The following is a 14,778-nucleotide window of genomic DNA, read 5'->3' as shown; positions in this document are numbered from 1 at the left end:
AAGACTTTTTTAGCACTAGCAATTTATATACCTTGCAAGCAGTAAATACCCAGAACTATCTCAAGAGATGTAGGTGCAATAATTTAGTAAAGAATTCAGCCAGTTACGATGCAATTCTGTTAAAACTTTCTTATCTCACTTTATTTGTGTGTGTGTGTGTGTGTGTGTGTGCGGTCAAACTTCAAACAAGTGAGGAAGTCCTGAAATTATCTTATTTTTTTTACGCGTCCAGTGACTTGGGCTTCATGAGGTAAAATTTTTACCTTCAAACATACCGCTATCTCACATCATGAAACACTTACATCAACACTTGGCATCCATATACTCTATTTACCTCTTGCCATACATTAAATATGTCAGAACATGAACATCCATTTAAAAAACAACATAGAAATAAAACCAAACTCTGAAAGATGATGAGCTGTGCACACTGCAATAAATGGTAGCACAGATTTCCGATGCCAGTATATTTAGTGGCTTCCGATGGTGACAACTGCTGAGTGTGTGAATCGAGGATGACTGGACCATTCAGCTCAAGCGGTGATGAGATGTATACAGACCAACGTCATTTTGTTGACACTGAAATGAGATGTTTTCTCGGTACTCGAATTAAAAGAGTCTGGTCAGCCTTTGAAGTCCAGCTCGGTCGGACACGCACAAGATCCCGTAATCCAGTGAATGGGGAGAGTGAGAAGGGTCCCTGCGATGCCTCTCATAACGGGTTCTTCAGCACCCTCCGCTGTCGAAAGTCGTAAACCTGCCGGCACAGGAACACCGATTCCGGGTCAGCTCCGTGAGGGGGGATGGCCTCCTTCCTGGGGTAGCTCTCGGGCGGGTCGGGGACGTACGGGCGCGAGGGCAGGATGCCCTCGATGGCCATCCGCAGCTTGGCACAGAATCTGCAGGTTACGGGGATGGGTGAGGGATGTGATATCAAAAGGGTAGAGGTGTCAACAATGCTATGTGTCACTCCCCATCCCCATCACAGACATCTGATAACAAATTACACACTCCAATACAAGAATGTGTTACTTTAAAATGCAAAGCATGAGTGTTCCAAGGTATTGACTCTTGACTGAAAACAAACAAACACATACACATTCTCATAGGATGTTTCAATTGGGGATATGTTAGTCTGCTCAAAGTATATGTAACCATGATTTGCGTGTGAAAAAATAATTTCATTTATTCCAATAAACTGACTACCTCAAATTGAAAATTATGAAAAAATAATGAAAAAATAATAGAAAGTAAAGAATTAGGCTTCATGTAGCATATGGTTGCACACACAACAATTGAGGATACATGTACAAGTTTTGAATGGTGTGAAAACTATTTGCCAATATACAGGTCGTAGATATGCAGAACGGGCAAGTGAATTTTTTACCCCTATGGTAGCCCTAGTGCCTTGAGAGGACGCTTTTCAATTTGTTTTACATACTCTGAACAAACGGGCATATGCCTGGTGTAAATGTATCACCAGTTACCTGGAGTGAAACACTAAAATATCCCCGGTTGAAGCTGTTTATGACAGAACACACACACAAATGCACATAAGCACATACATGCATACATGTGTACATTCATTTATATACCAATGTACAATTACACATATATGACATATGAAAGAATGTATTATGTGTATGACTGTAAAGAGTAAGTATACATAGAATGGTGTATACATGTATAATTTCAAGACCAAAAATTAAAATGACGAAAAACAGAGTACTACAAAATATATTCTTCCCGCCTGTTTGAAAGACAATATGGGCAATAGGCAACCTACTTTGAACAGGTAAATTGCCCTTTCATGCTATTTGCCCGACAGTGGCTTTCAGAAGCCTTAAGCAAGTGGGTGTGTGGCTGCACCCCCCCCCCCCCCTACTTCACATGTGACACTGAGCAAGATCTAGAGTTAATCACTGTACAGGGGAAGCACAATTCAATTTGGTGAACAGCCTGAGCAGAGAGGACTCATGCCTTCCTCCTGCTACTCGAGCAAGATGTTATCTACACGTCATGTGGGAGCATTTGCTTTCATATCACATGATCAGTTTCCTCTCGAAGTGTGAACAATTCAGATGGGGGGAAGCGATCTTGAATATCAACTTTTTATTGATGTGCAGTAGTGGCGAGGATAACATCATGAGAAAACCTCCAACTCTGGGGGAGGTTTGGGCCCTTTGGGGGCAGCGTTTTGAGTGACCTGATGGCCAATGCACCCTTAGTTGGAGGAAAATTCCAAAGAGGAGTCCAGGGGTACCTTTGGTTCATCTCAACGGGTGAAAATGATTCCCAAATTGGGGGATATCTTTTTGTTTAGCCCTTGTCAGGACATGAATGATATTTGCAAGTATCTGGAGATGCCTCCTGGAGTATCAGAGAGAGGAATGGAAGCTGAGAGTGCTTCATACCAGTTCACATTCATCCCCTCTCCAGACCGCAGCTCTATAAAGTTACCCTTGACATTTAATGTAGCATGGATGCTGTTGGCAATGAATAAGCTGCTCCCAGAATCAAATACCGGTGCAGCCAGTCCTACAAGACTTCAGTGAAGTCTGGGAGGACAGTTGCTCTGGGGTATTGAGTTAAGTTGTCATGGCAACCCTTTGGGATGCACAGATGAAACCATGAAATCAGGAAGAACATGAGAGTGGAAATCCACTTGGTGTGTGCCAGAAGAAGGCATATATCTCTCTCAGTATGCCCACTTACAGCATGATGTGCATTGACCGCATTGGTCTTTGTGCCCTTTTCATCAGGACCGGGAAGACAATGGAAAGGCGTGTCTATAAAAGCTAATACTTCGCAGGACACAATGATATCAAGATAAAGCAGTGTTTGTGGTAGAAGTTTGATGGAGCTATTGGGTGTCCAGCTTAATCCGTACATGATGAGTGAGTAAAATTTTGTTAAAATAAAAAGTTGCTTCTGCCATCGGTGACAAAAAGTGTGACAAGAAGTGTGCAGGACTGTCTGCATTGCTGCATGAGCCAAGAGGGCAGGCTTTAGTAGCAGAAGATGGAGTAGTTGGCATGGCAACTCTCTACCTGACAATGATCACTGCTTCAATCTATCCAATTTGGCAATGATTTGCTAGCCGACAGAATCTTTGATCCCTCAACAACCTAGCCCTCAGGCAATGCCTGCAAGTTCCAACATCTGAACCTCGATCCCTAATACAATAAGAAAGCGATCCACAGATCCAATATGTAGACGATTGCAATGTATGGTATACTATTTGAGATATGATGAATGACTTCTCATTTACTGTAAAAGTGGATACTTTCGTGCAAGTAATTTTTCGCGCTCCACTGGGTAAGATGAATTTCGTGTGTTTTTAGTTCCACAGATACAGGACATTGACCACTGGAACATACAAGTATGGCATGGAAAAATATTCGCTTGCTTTTATTTTTATGCTAGCTTCTGGTTGTGCAAAATACGCGAAAATTTCCACACCATGAAAATTTTCACTTTTACGATAACAATAACCACCCATCTGTCAATGTCTGTTCACAGCAGCCAATCACGTATCTCCTAAATATCCCCTTAGAAGAGAGTCTTTTCTCACCTGTTATACTCAGCCAGTGTCACCACATAGCACTTGTCCTCAATACAGGCCACGCTGTTGATGTCCCAGTGTCTGCAAGCAAAGAGCTCATTCTGAAAGACAAATGTGAAAATAATGCGCATTATTGACAAACTTGCTGGTTAAACTGCACTTAACAGTACATGGCACCAGCACAGAGTAATATTATGTTTGATGTATTGAATGTCATTGTAGGCTCAGAATTCTTGGATATTTTAAAGGGACTGTTCAGTACTGGTTGGGGTGGGGATTCATGTTTTGAACATTCCTCAGTGAGATAATGAGAAACCTCTTATGAAATATGAAAGAGCATGTAATTTTAAGAAGGATTCTACGTTTATTTGATGAAAATTGGTTTTCAAATGACTGAGATATCCAATAGAATGACAATAATAAAAGGCGACAGGCCATGCCTTTCATTAGGATCTGTTTGTTTCACCTTGTTTTTGGATATCTCAGCCATTTCAAAACCGATTTTCATCAAATAAACTTTTGATACCCCTTAGAATTGCATGCTCTTTGACATCTCATAGAGTGGTTTTTGAATATCTCGCAAAACGTTAAAAGCTAAATCCTCACCTCGACCAGAACTGTACACACCCTTAAATGTCATCAACCACATTACAGATCCACATTTTGTTTGTGCATTACTCTCTGAATAGCACACAAAGAAATATTACCTGACTGAGATACATGTGCATTTACACAAAATCACAACCTCCACCAAGGATGATATGTTTGGTCATTATGTTTGTTTGATTGTATTCTGGCAACATTACTAGAAAAGCACTGAAAAGATTTGGATGACATTTCTGGACAGCTCTGTTGTGGTATAGACAGGAACATGTGACTAGTTTTTGGTCGTGATCCAGATCCAGATTCCTGCATACAGGATATATATATATGCACATTTTTATGCCGCTAGTAAACCTATGGCCTTGAAGAAGGTTTGCACTCTCCAAGTGCTTCTAGAGTTCATTACAAGGTAAAAAAAAAACAAAAACAAAAAAGAGCCAGAAACATCTTCTTTCACAAAGGTGGTACTGACACTCACACTCAATAATGCAAACACCAAAGAAAACAAAAAAAAAGGGTGCCAGTATACAAATGACGCACAGGTCTGAGTGCGTCAGTCGGAATTGTGTGCATTTTAAGGTAACTATGGAATGCTTAGGCTAAATTCCATAGTTACCGCATGCACACTATATTCCGACTGACACACGAAAAGACATGTGCGTCATTTGATTTATAGAATGGGTAATTTTCTTGTCAAAAACCCAGTTTTCTATCGTGTTACCCGATGACAAAATTACTGGATGCATTTCCTTTTGGCTTTCCGTAAAGGGCATGCATACCCGTACTTACCGTTTTTACTGGATGCATGGCCAAGCTGAGTGCGCGAACGCTTGCTTTAGTGCGCGAACCTTTGTTACAAGTACGCGTACTCTTGCTAAGTGCACGATAACATGTTTACCACTGTGACTCAGCGTGCGGCCAGTAAAAATGAACACATAGCTCTCGACCAATCAGATCGCAGGATTCTCGCTACCCATTCTATAATATGCAAATAATGGACATTAAACAGGGCATAAGTAAGAACTGTCCACCTGATGGAAACTTTGAACAGTTCAAAAGTTACATACACTGTAGAGGGGATAATTTTACTGACAAACACCCAAGTAATGTTCATCATTTGTTTTATAAAGTAGCCACACATGTTAAATTCAAATGTTCATCATTTGTTTTATAAAGTAGCGACACATGTTAAATTAAAATGTTCATCATTTGTTTCATAAAGTAGCGACACAGGTTAAATTCAAATGTTCATCTTTTGTTTTATAAAGTAGCGACACATGTTCAATTCAGTGGCAGCTATTTCCGAAAGATTCTCTGGGCCTGAACCAGCTCCAAGCTAACTGAACCACACACCCACACCACTGCCATACACAATACACAGGCAATGCGGCTGAGCTGGCGAGCGGTCATTAGTACCGTTACTAGTGCTAACCCCAGGTGAAGTGTAAACTCGGACCTCCAGGCAAAATCAAACTGGTCACTTGATAGAGATAAAGAATCATATTCCTAAATTTATTTTGCAAAAGGCTTAAAAATGATGAGGTTTGGAAGAAAGACCATACTGTATTTAGAGGTGTAAAAATCAGAGGGTGGCTGGAGAGTGCTGTTATGACAGGAGACAGATCGACTGTCCTTCCTCCGACAAGTTTCCCTCCAGCCCTCCACCAGCCGCCACTCTCTCTCCCTCAAGTGTAACTTGTCTCAGCTTCCCCTTGACACTTGAGTGTTAAGTCATTAGCATAGATGCAGTATACCATGTCACTGCCATCCCACAGAGTCAGAGTGTTGACATATAAAGAGGAGACTGTGTACACAGAGTGACTAAATGAACACATCACGATCATTGGCGAGAGCGACTGTGACTTCCTCCGACAATTATCACTTTCTATTCATATCTCTCAAGTTTATCACTTTCTGATAAGCTGTGATTACTTTTCAAACCACAGCCCTGAAAATCTCTCTCTCTCTTTCTTTTTCTTTTGTGTGAATTATTGTTGTTTGGCTGTTTGTTTGTTTGGGTTTTTTTTTTTTGGCAAGTACAAAATGGTTACTGGTTTTGTGAGTACAGTCAAAATTAGGTAAATAAGTACTTTCCCATAAAAAAAAGAAAAATACTGGTGACTTTTTGAGCCAGGAACACACACACACACAAAAAGGTTTCTGATATTTCTGTCACTACTGAAACAAACAAGAAAAAAAAAATGCAAAAAAAAAAAAAAAAAGATTCTCCAATTGGGAATAGAACTTTTCTACAGTTACCTGTAAATCATAAATGCCCGTCATTTACTGGCAAAAGAAGCTTGCAGGTAACTTTCAGAGGTTAACATGTGATTTACGGAAGAGAGATCTCACTGACTGTACGGGAGTTCATACCACTGATCTCAAGCATGACATGTACACACAATCCATCAGGGGCTTGTGTGAAATCTCCGGTCAATCTCCCTGGCAGAAGTTCCTGGGACCAGTGCATCTCTCATCATCTAAAAGCTAAGCCCCTTGTTGCCATGGATACCAAGGTGTTTCGATTAATTACCATAGATGACAGGACTGGAAATGATAGGTGCAGAGGTGTTACAGACAGATTTTTACTAGCTCGATGATAAAAGGTATAACCACATCACATGCAGTTCCCTGTTTACTATTAATGCCTCACTGCAATTCCATGTACCATATACAGCTTTTCATGGTGCAATGCCAGCAGTGTACTGCAGGACAAGTTCACCTATATGGATTGAAAGAGTGCAGAAATATCAACAGAACATATTGGTGAAGTTTAGAGGAAAGTCAGACAATCTGTTCAAATGTTATGTATTTTTGAAGTTTTACTGCTGCTGGATGTGAAGACTGATACAGTTTGTGATGTCACATGCGTGGAACAATACAAAGAAAATATGAAGAGAATTTCACCAAACTTTATTACAGTAGCTTTGATCGGTACACGCTCCCTCATCCAAGTTGTTATAGAAGTGTGTTAAGGTTAATATTATTCCCTTGCTTTCTGAAGGAGACAAGTCAAGGGCTCTTTGATTACATGAGAAAAGTGAAAAATATTGAATTTTTTATATATATTTTCCTTAATAAACAATATGTTAAGGTGAACTTGTCCTTGAAGGCAAAATTAGCCATGGCATGGTGGGAAGATGCTGATATTTACGCAAATTTGGGTGAATCACCAAAACATCTGCCCATCATATGCCTCATACTTCTGAGCTTTGATCATCCCTTGTATGCCCAATCATTTAACATTATGATTTACTCCAATGAAGTTGTTACAGCTTCCTTAAGTCAGTATATTCACAAACCCAGAAAATGGACATTTATATCAAATTAATGGGACTATACTTCAAGTGAAGGCTCAGTTGAGTCACAATGCATAATGCAAATCCCCTCCCTGAAATTCAAGCAACACTCTCCCCACTCCTTTTCCTCATTGTCCCATTCCTGTACGAAATCTTGCTCAAGATACTCAGCTCAAAACAGTGATAATTCTGGAAATAGCAAATACTGCTGCTACAAGGCATTGTACCGTTTTATGTGACACAGACAAGGCATGAATCATGAATCCATCGATTTGGCACTGGCACTTGCCGCAGGCATGCATGGTGAAGGCTTGGAATACGTAACTCCACATTCCCCTTTGTCTAGTAACATTTCTTCCATCACTCGACATCGATGACAGAGATAATGGCATCGACTGGCTCTTGCAGAATCGAAAATATGGTTCTGATTTGTTCTTCCTGCGCCATTTTTTCTTCTATATGGTATTGTGCCATGTTCCTTTTTCAAGTTTTACATGGTGAAATGTTTGCAAATCTAAAGCACTTTTAGAAAGGTTATATTTATCTTCCCTCCCCGATGAGCATTTATAACTAGAGTTACAGAAAGTATTTGGAATAGCCATCACTGGACACATTGAGGGTCTCTTACTGGTCTGTTGAGAGTTTAGTCAATTGTTTTTTTTTTTTTTTTTAAGAAATGCTGACTGTGTTGCAAGCAACTGTGGCTTTGCCAGCTCTGTTTTTAATCCATCCACTGCATTTTGCAAAACTAGTAGCCTTAAAGTGTGCAAATACTCTGAGTATTATGTTTGCTATATTTGTAGAACATACTAGAGACATGCCCTATGCAAAAGTATTAGAATTTTTTGTCGCTCCAATTTTTATTTACTGGGGTTTTAATGTAAATTTTAAAGGGTATACAAAAAAAAATTGACTTAAAATTCTTTAAATCAAATGATCGCGTTACTGATGTTTTTTTTTCCATATGTCTTGATGAATAATAGTGGTGTGTGATGTTTGCGTGCAATCAGCTAACTGATTGTACATAGCATCTTGATACGCGTATAGCTAGAACGCGCACACATCAGTAATGGCACTTTTGGAGCAGAACTTAAATGCGCAGAGCACAAGTGCTAAATTTTTAAAGAAATATGATCTGATTTATTGAAATATGTATACTTTCAGGGCTATCACAGGTAAATTATGGCTGTTTTTTAATTCAATCTAATTTCATTTATTTTTTTCATTCTCATTTTTCTTCCAACAAGACATAGCAAAGAATAAATCAGGAATTACACCATAAGCATATTATACATATCAGAACGTGCAAAAGATAAATGACAGTTGACACATAGAGATATTCATACTGACAAAATACAAAGTTTTGTTTAGAGGGGGAAAAGTATTCTAGCTGTACAACAATTTGATTTCCAGCGCATTGCTACACTTTAATTTCTCTGGTTGAAATGCCAAGGGAAAGTGGTTTAAATGCTTGCAGAAACATCGAAAGAGGGTTAGCAGAGAAAATGACTGCTCTTCAGTGAGCAGTGAAAAGTGAAATTCAATTCAACACAGAGTCATCCTGTCTGGCAAACGCTTTGAACTGAATTGCAAGATATGATTGTTTGAAGGTCATTGCATGCACACAAGACTTTGTCAAATTGAATCCATTTCCCTCAGGATGATTTCAACAGGGTGAGGAAGCTGTGAACACAGACAACGATTTCTGAGCTTGTTTGGGATTTTGTGTGGCTTCAGTGATATCCATGTAATTAAGATAATAATACTCAGAAAATCTTGTGTCTCTTAAGTTTCTTCTCCCTAGATTTGAATGGATGATACATACCACACACTCAAAAAGATACATTGGGTAACACATATTATAAAATGGGTTCAAGAATGTAGCCAATAGGAAGCGCTGAAATGAGTCACGTGTGCTTTGGTTACTCAGTCCCATTGCACTGCGTGTCGAATCCTATTGCCGATCGTCTGTGCGCGTGGCGGCTCCTTTGAATTGCATGCATACGCGCTGTCAATCCTGTAAACAACTTCTAGTTCGGACTGCCGGCCGGCCGGCCGGCCTTTCTTCCCTTGTGCATAACATGTGTGGCATACGTATCATACGTACAATGTACAGTAGACCAAGCGTTGTGGGACCGGACGCGTACATGGAGTCACTTTGAAGGGCAAATCCAACGATTTAGCAGGTTAATTCTCACGCTGTTTTCAGAGTATGTTGTCTAGTAGGCCTATATGAGGAGTCTATATCAAGTCTTTAAGGTAAAGGGTGCATATTCTATGTAAAATAAGTAAGTTTTCATGCGGGAACTTAAGTGTCCGGAAACCCAACCCCCCATCATACTTATATGTGCGGGATTTCCGAGTGCGACGTGCGTAAATGTTTGGGACGAACATATTTGGACGTCTTGACCCACAAAGGTACGTGAAAAACGCTGAAAAATGCTGTTAGTTTTCAAATTTTCGACCCATTTTATAAAACAAATGATGCACAGGATTATTTCATGGCGTTAGTGGAGGCGTAATAGCCTCGAGTGCACTATACGCCTCCACTAGCGCACTCTATCCTGTGCATCATTTGTATAACATTACACTGGTTAGTCGAGTACTAGCTCACCCGAGTATCGCAAATTCACCTTCCATGCATTCTTGCAGACTCTTACCTTAGAACATTACAAACTTGGAGGGCGAGGGGGGGGGGGCAGCTTTGAGAGCTGGGGGCATGGTGACCATTTGCATATTCTACCACACTGGTGTAAATACCTGCCATGTACACTTTACTAAGAAAGCTTGGCTACACAGTTTGAAAAAAAGTTAGGCTTAAAGCACTATCACTTCGGGGGGGGGGGGGAACAAATTTGCTCTCAGCCAATAAGATGCAAGTATTTTGATAGCTTTTAACAGTTTGTCAAACAAAATATCTGACAAAATACTTCATGAAATTCCCCCCTGATTCTAGAGAAAAATATTTTTGAGTATGGAAGATTTTGGTGCCCATTGAAACAAATTGAGATCCTATCACCCTAGGAATGCTACACACCAAGTACCAAGTTTGGTGAAAATCCATCACATTTTTTTTTTTTAAACGAAGATGAAAATGTACAATTTAGGCCCGCGTTTGGATCCCTCCCCCTTATGCTCGGGGGGGATCTCCAACGAACAACTTGAAACTACAGTAATCAGTGTACTGACTCATAGTACGAACTTAGCTAGCTATTACTTCTGGTTCTAGAGGAGGAGATTTTTAAAGATTCCTTAATGGGGGGGGGGGGGGGTGCCAGCACCCCTGATTCTGCAATGAACAAACTTGAAACAACAGTCATCAATCTACTAACTCATGTAATATTAACTCATTTCTATTACTGTAAAACGAGGAATGTTCATGTGCATTTTAATCTCGCGAATTTCGCGAGCACCAAGATTCATGAAATTAAAATGCATGCGAAATTTCTTGTTTACACTATATGCATTGAAAGCCAGTGGCAATTTGCAAAAATTTCATGCCACGAAAAAGGCCGTCGGCTCTAAGTTCATCATGTCACTGCCAGCAACCACAGATAGCCTGGTGGTTGTGTCACTGTCCGAAAAGCAGTAGAAGACAGGTTCCATTCCTCGCTGATTCCTTTTTGTACGACACATTTGTTAAAAATGTAGATCAGCAATTGTGACCTCACTAATAATATTTGCACAGAGGGAGACAAGTCTACGAAAAATCATACACAACTTGTTTGCACACTGTCACTTGCACATAACTATATTGTATTCATGGTTGAACAAGCTTTGAATGAATGATGGCATACAGAATACTTGATCGAAGACATTGTAAATGGCACGAATTAGCGAAACTTACCTGCCACGAATGTGAATACCTAGTCCCACATCTTCACCAAGAGGCTGACAGAGCTGTAACATGTTCCCATAATGATCAAGGATGTTAAATGTTAAAACTGAAAATGTTCTTCTTCTTCTTCTTTCTCCAATGTTGCACATGAAATCCTTGGAGTATACTTTCACAACTGATGAAAGGTTCTCATTAATACACACAGTTCCAGTGATAGAAACTAAAAGATGTTCAGGACTACATATTGTTTCAACTAAAGCCTGGCAGACGATTATGTGAAGGTCCAAAACGATTCAGGAGTTGAGCAGTGATGGCATCAAGGCCTGCAGATATGTGTGGATCAAGTTTCTATAATAGCTTGGTAACATCATGGACAGATACTTGGATTGTGCTGTATTGGAGGAAATGAGCTGCACCCAAAATCTGGAAGGTTGTTAGAGTCTAGGCTACGGTTAAATACTTAGCAAAAGTCATTGTTCAGTAAGTTGGCCCTGTCCTTGTCTCTACAGAAGGTGAATCCTGCTGGTCCTAGAAGAGGGGCCACCCTATAGTAGTCACAACATATGCAAAATTTTTCACTCATGCGCTACAGATGTTGTGACATATGCGACAAATGTCTTCACATGTGCTAAAGATGTTGAGCATGCGCTAGAGATTTCACAGCACGTGCTAGAGATTTCACGGCAAGCGCTAGAGATTTCACGGCAAGCGCTAGAGATGTCTTGGCATATACTAGACACGTCTCAGCATGTGATAGAGATGTCACGCATGCACTAGAGATGTCACGGCATTTGCTATAGATGTCACGGCATGTGCTAGAGATGTCACGGCATGTACTGCAAGTGTCACACCAAGTGCTACAACTAGATGATGTCACGGCATGTTCTAGAGATGTCAAGGCACGTGTTAGAGGTATCTCGTATGTGCTAGAGATGTCACTGCATGTTACAAAGATGTCACAACATGTGTCAGAGATGTCAAGGCATGTGCTAGAAATGGAACTCCAGAATCGTGTTGGATCATATTCAAGGTCAGGACATATGAATCTATTGATGTAAGTTTCAAAGGCTTGTGACCTACTGGTCAGTTCATTTTCAACTGATACTTGAGAACGTAGGGGACGGGACTCAAGCGAATTCACCATTTCATTGATGCATAATGAAGATTCCCTGGGATAAACTTTCCGTTTGACTGGTGTTTTATCCTTTGGTTGGACATCTGAATTAATAAACACAATATCATGATCACTGATTCCTGGAACTGGATAGCATTTGTTGATGTATGAAGGATGATTTGTCAAGAAGAGATCAAGCGTGTTTTCAAGACAAGTTGGGAAGGTTACTACTTGATCTAGTCCAGTTTCGAACATGGAGGTAATCATTCTCCTGCTAATGGGTTGTAGGTCGTATTGGCACTGATCTCTAGAGGTGTACACAGAACGCCAGTCAATGTCCGGGAGGTTAAAGTCACCACCAATCCACAAAACAGACTTTCTGTGGTCCCTGCAGATTTGCTCGATATTCTTGCAGAGACAGTCTGCATAGACTTTATTCGACTTCGGTGGATGGTAAGCACTTCCCACGATGAGAGATTCTTGAGGGTGAGGCCGTTGCTGGTTAGTTGTGGTGAATTTGATCTCAACAAATATAATCTCGCAATCTTCAGCTGACAGAAGGAGCTCTGCTTCAAGACTTGAGGATACAGCAATCGCAACTCCTCCACAAGTGTCTGTTGTCCTATCCCTCCGAAACAGTACATAGTTTAGGTCTGGAGGAAAAATCTGTTGACTTGTGACATAAGGATTAAGCCATGTTTCTGTAAGGATGACAACACTCGGCTTAGCAGTGTCAAGAATGTTCCTAAGTTCCTTCAGCTTATTCCTGATACTACGGCAGTTAATAATCAGAATATTAATGCCTGCCTGTTGCAAGGATGGACTGCATCTCTGCTCTGCATTCGTAGACAGGGCAGTTTCCTCATTTGGAGATGAACAGGCCAAGGGTTGGCAAACTGGACTTTCTGCGCTGGAGCTACATGTATCTGGGTTCCTTGAGTTATTGTCAGAACTGCCAACATAGGTTGATTCAAAGAGACCTGATGAATGGTGTGGGATACTGCATGAAGGACATTGCCAAGACACATTTGAATTGCATGGAGCACTGGAGATTGGAGAGCAAATGTTCAAACAACTCTTGTGAAACCAAGTATCACATTCATCACAAGCTAGGAGTGGGCTTTTCCATGTTGCAACCTCCTTGCAGCTACCACAATGATAGCTGTAGTCAGCCAGTGTTAGCATGGTGACTTTGTATCAGCCTTTGATGGGTCAATGTTCATACTAAGAAATCCAATATGGCTGCCAGCACTAAACAAAATCTTATTTTCCAGCATATCATGTCAATATCACCAACGCATGTAGTATGTTAGTATCACCAACGCATGAAGTATGCATGATGCAAAACACAAATGCTGAAGGATTGAATGTGGATGACAGTGCATAGCATATTTACGTTGCATAAACTCCACACACTGACGTATCACTTTCACTTTTAATGTACCAGGAACAATCCATGCACAGGACAGGGCGTGATTCCTGGCATACAGTGATGGTAAGATAAGGCTCTAAATGCTGTTAGAAAGCACCAGAATTCCACATTACCAAAGATAAATCCCACCACTCTCAATGTTGAAAAGTGTCAATCCAGCACTCTCAAATGTTGCAATGTGTAAAAATCCACCAAACCAGTGAGCAAATGCAATATCCATACCATAATTCACGAAGTTTAAAAAATGCTACATCCTCAGTTAGACACGAGTCTGCTTTTCATGTTAAGCCCCTTGACTCGATGCTGCCCCCCCCCCCCCCCCCCCCCCCCCCCCCCCCCCCGTACGTAGCAGGGTCCAAAGTTCATTTTAAGTCAAGCAATGATTCGCCAAAGAGTTCCTACTCACACTGTGACTCTTCGGATCATTCATTCTTTACATTATACAGCAGTCATTTAGAATCACTCAGCAAGATTTTTATGCAGTACACACATAAATCTGACATTAACATAGTGAAGGAAGGGCTGACGGCAGATTGCAGGACAAATATGAAAATGATTTGTGGTGAATGGCCACTGTTGAAACCTGACATACCTTATGATGTACACAGCATGATGAGTGACATTACATATCATATAATAACATATATCCACAAAGAATACAGCATTTTATTGTTTAAGCATTTTTAAAACTATGATCATCACTTACGTGAGCAAATAAAAATTAAGATATGTGCCATATATTTCATTACATTTCCACTAGTCTTTTACAATTATTTGGAGCAGCCTGCAAAAAATCCTCCAAAAGAAGATTCTGTCGATGACATCATCTGTTTATCACTGCTCAATTACTAAATGCTTAAAAAAAGACATATGAAATGCGCATTTCCCTAGACTGAACATAATTTGTACGTTTCCATATTACATGTG

General features: G+C 40.4%; 1 protein-coding gene across 2 annotated transcripts; it reads right to left on the bottom strand.

Moving 5' to 3' along the window:
- Nucleotides 1–653: 653 nt before the first annotated feature.
- Nucleotides 654–14,130, bottom strand: LOC139738948 (bromo adjacent homology domain-containing 1 protein-like). Of its 2 annotated transcripts, XR_011711487.1 has the most exons (3): nt 11,315–14,130; nt 3,575–3,666; nt 654–899 (listed from the first exon to the last, which is right to left on the bottom strand). XR_011711487.1 is itself a non-coding variant. In XM_071649574.1 (2 exons), the coding sequence occupies exons 1-2, from the start codon at nt 3,694–3,696 to the stop codon at nt 713–715; spliced, it is 309 nt and encodes a 102-aa protein (XP_071505675.1). In that variant the 5' UTR covers nt 3,697–3,931; the 3' UTR covers nt 654–712. The 2 variants fall into 2 exon arrangements, 1 of the variants encoding a protein (XP_071505675.1); XM_071649574.1 differs by lacking the exon at nt 11,315–14,130 and having other exon boundaries at nt 3,575–3,931.
- Nucleotides 14,131–14,778: the final 648 nt, after the last annotated feature.

This window comes from Diadema antillarum, unplaced genomic scaffold (genome assembly GCF_040938485.1).
Source record: "Diadema antillarum isolate AM-2024a unplaced genomic scaffold, OU_Dant_1.0 scf00000029, whole genome shotgun sequence".
NCBI lineage: Eukaryota > Metazoa > Echinodermata > Echinoidea > Diadematoida > Diadematidae > Diadema > Diadema antillarum.
This window is presented reverse-complemented; position numbering and strand designations above follow the sequence as displayed.

Excerpts from the sequence above, each read along its gene's own strand:
- LOC139738948 (XM_071649574.1), bottom strand. The coding sequence starts at position 3,696 with ATGCGCATTATTTTCACATTTGTCTTTCAGAATGAGCTCTTTGCTTGC. Across the intron at positions 900-3,574 it reads ACACTGGCTGAGTATAACAG|ATTCTGTGCCAAGCTGCGGA; the intron begins GTGAGAAAAGAC and ends CGTAACCTGCAG.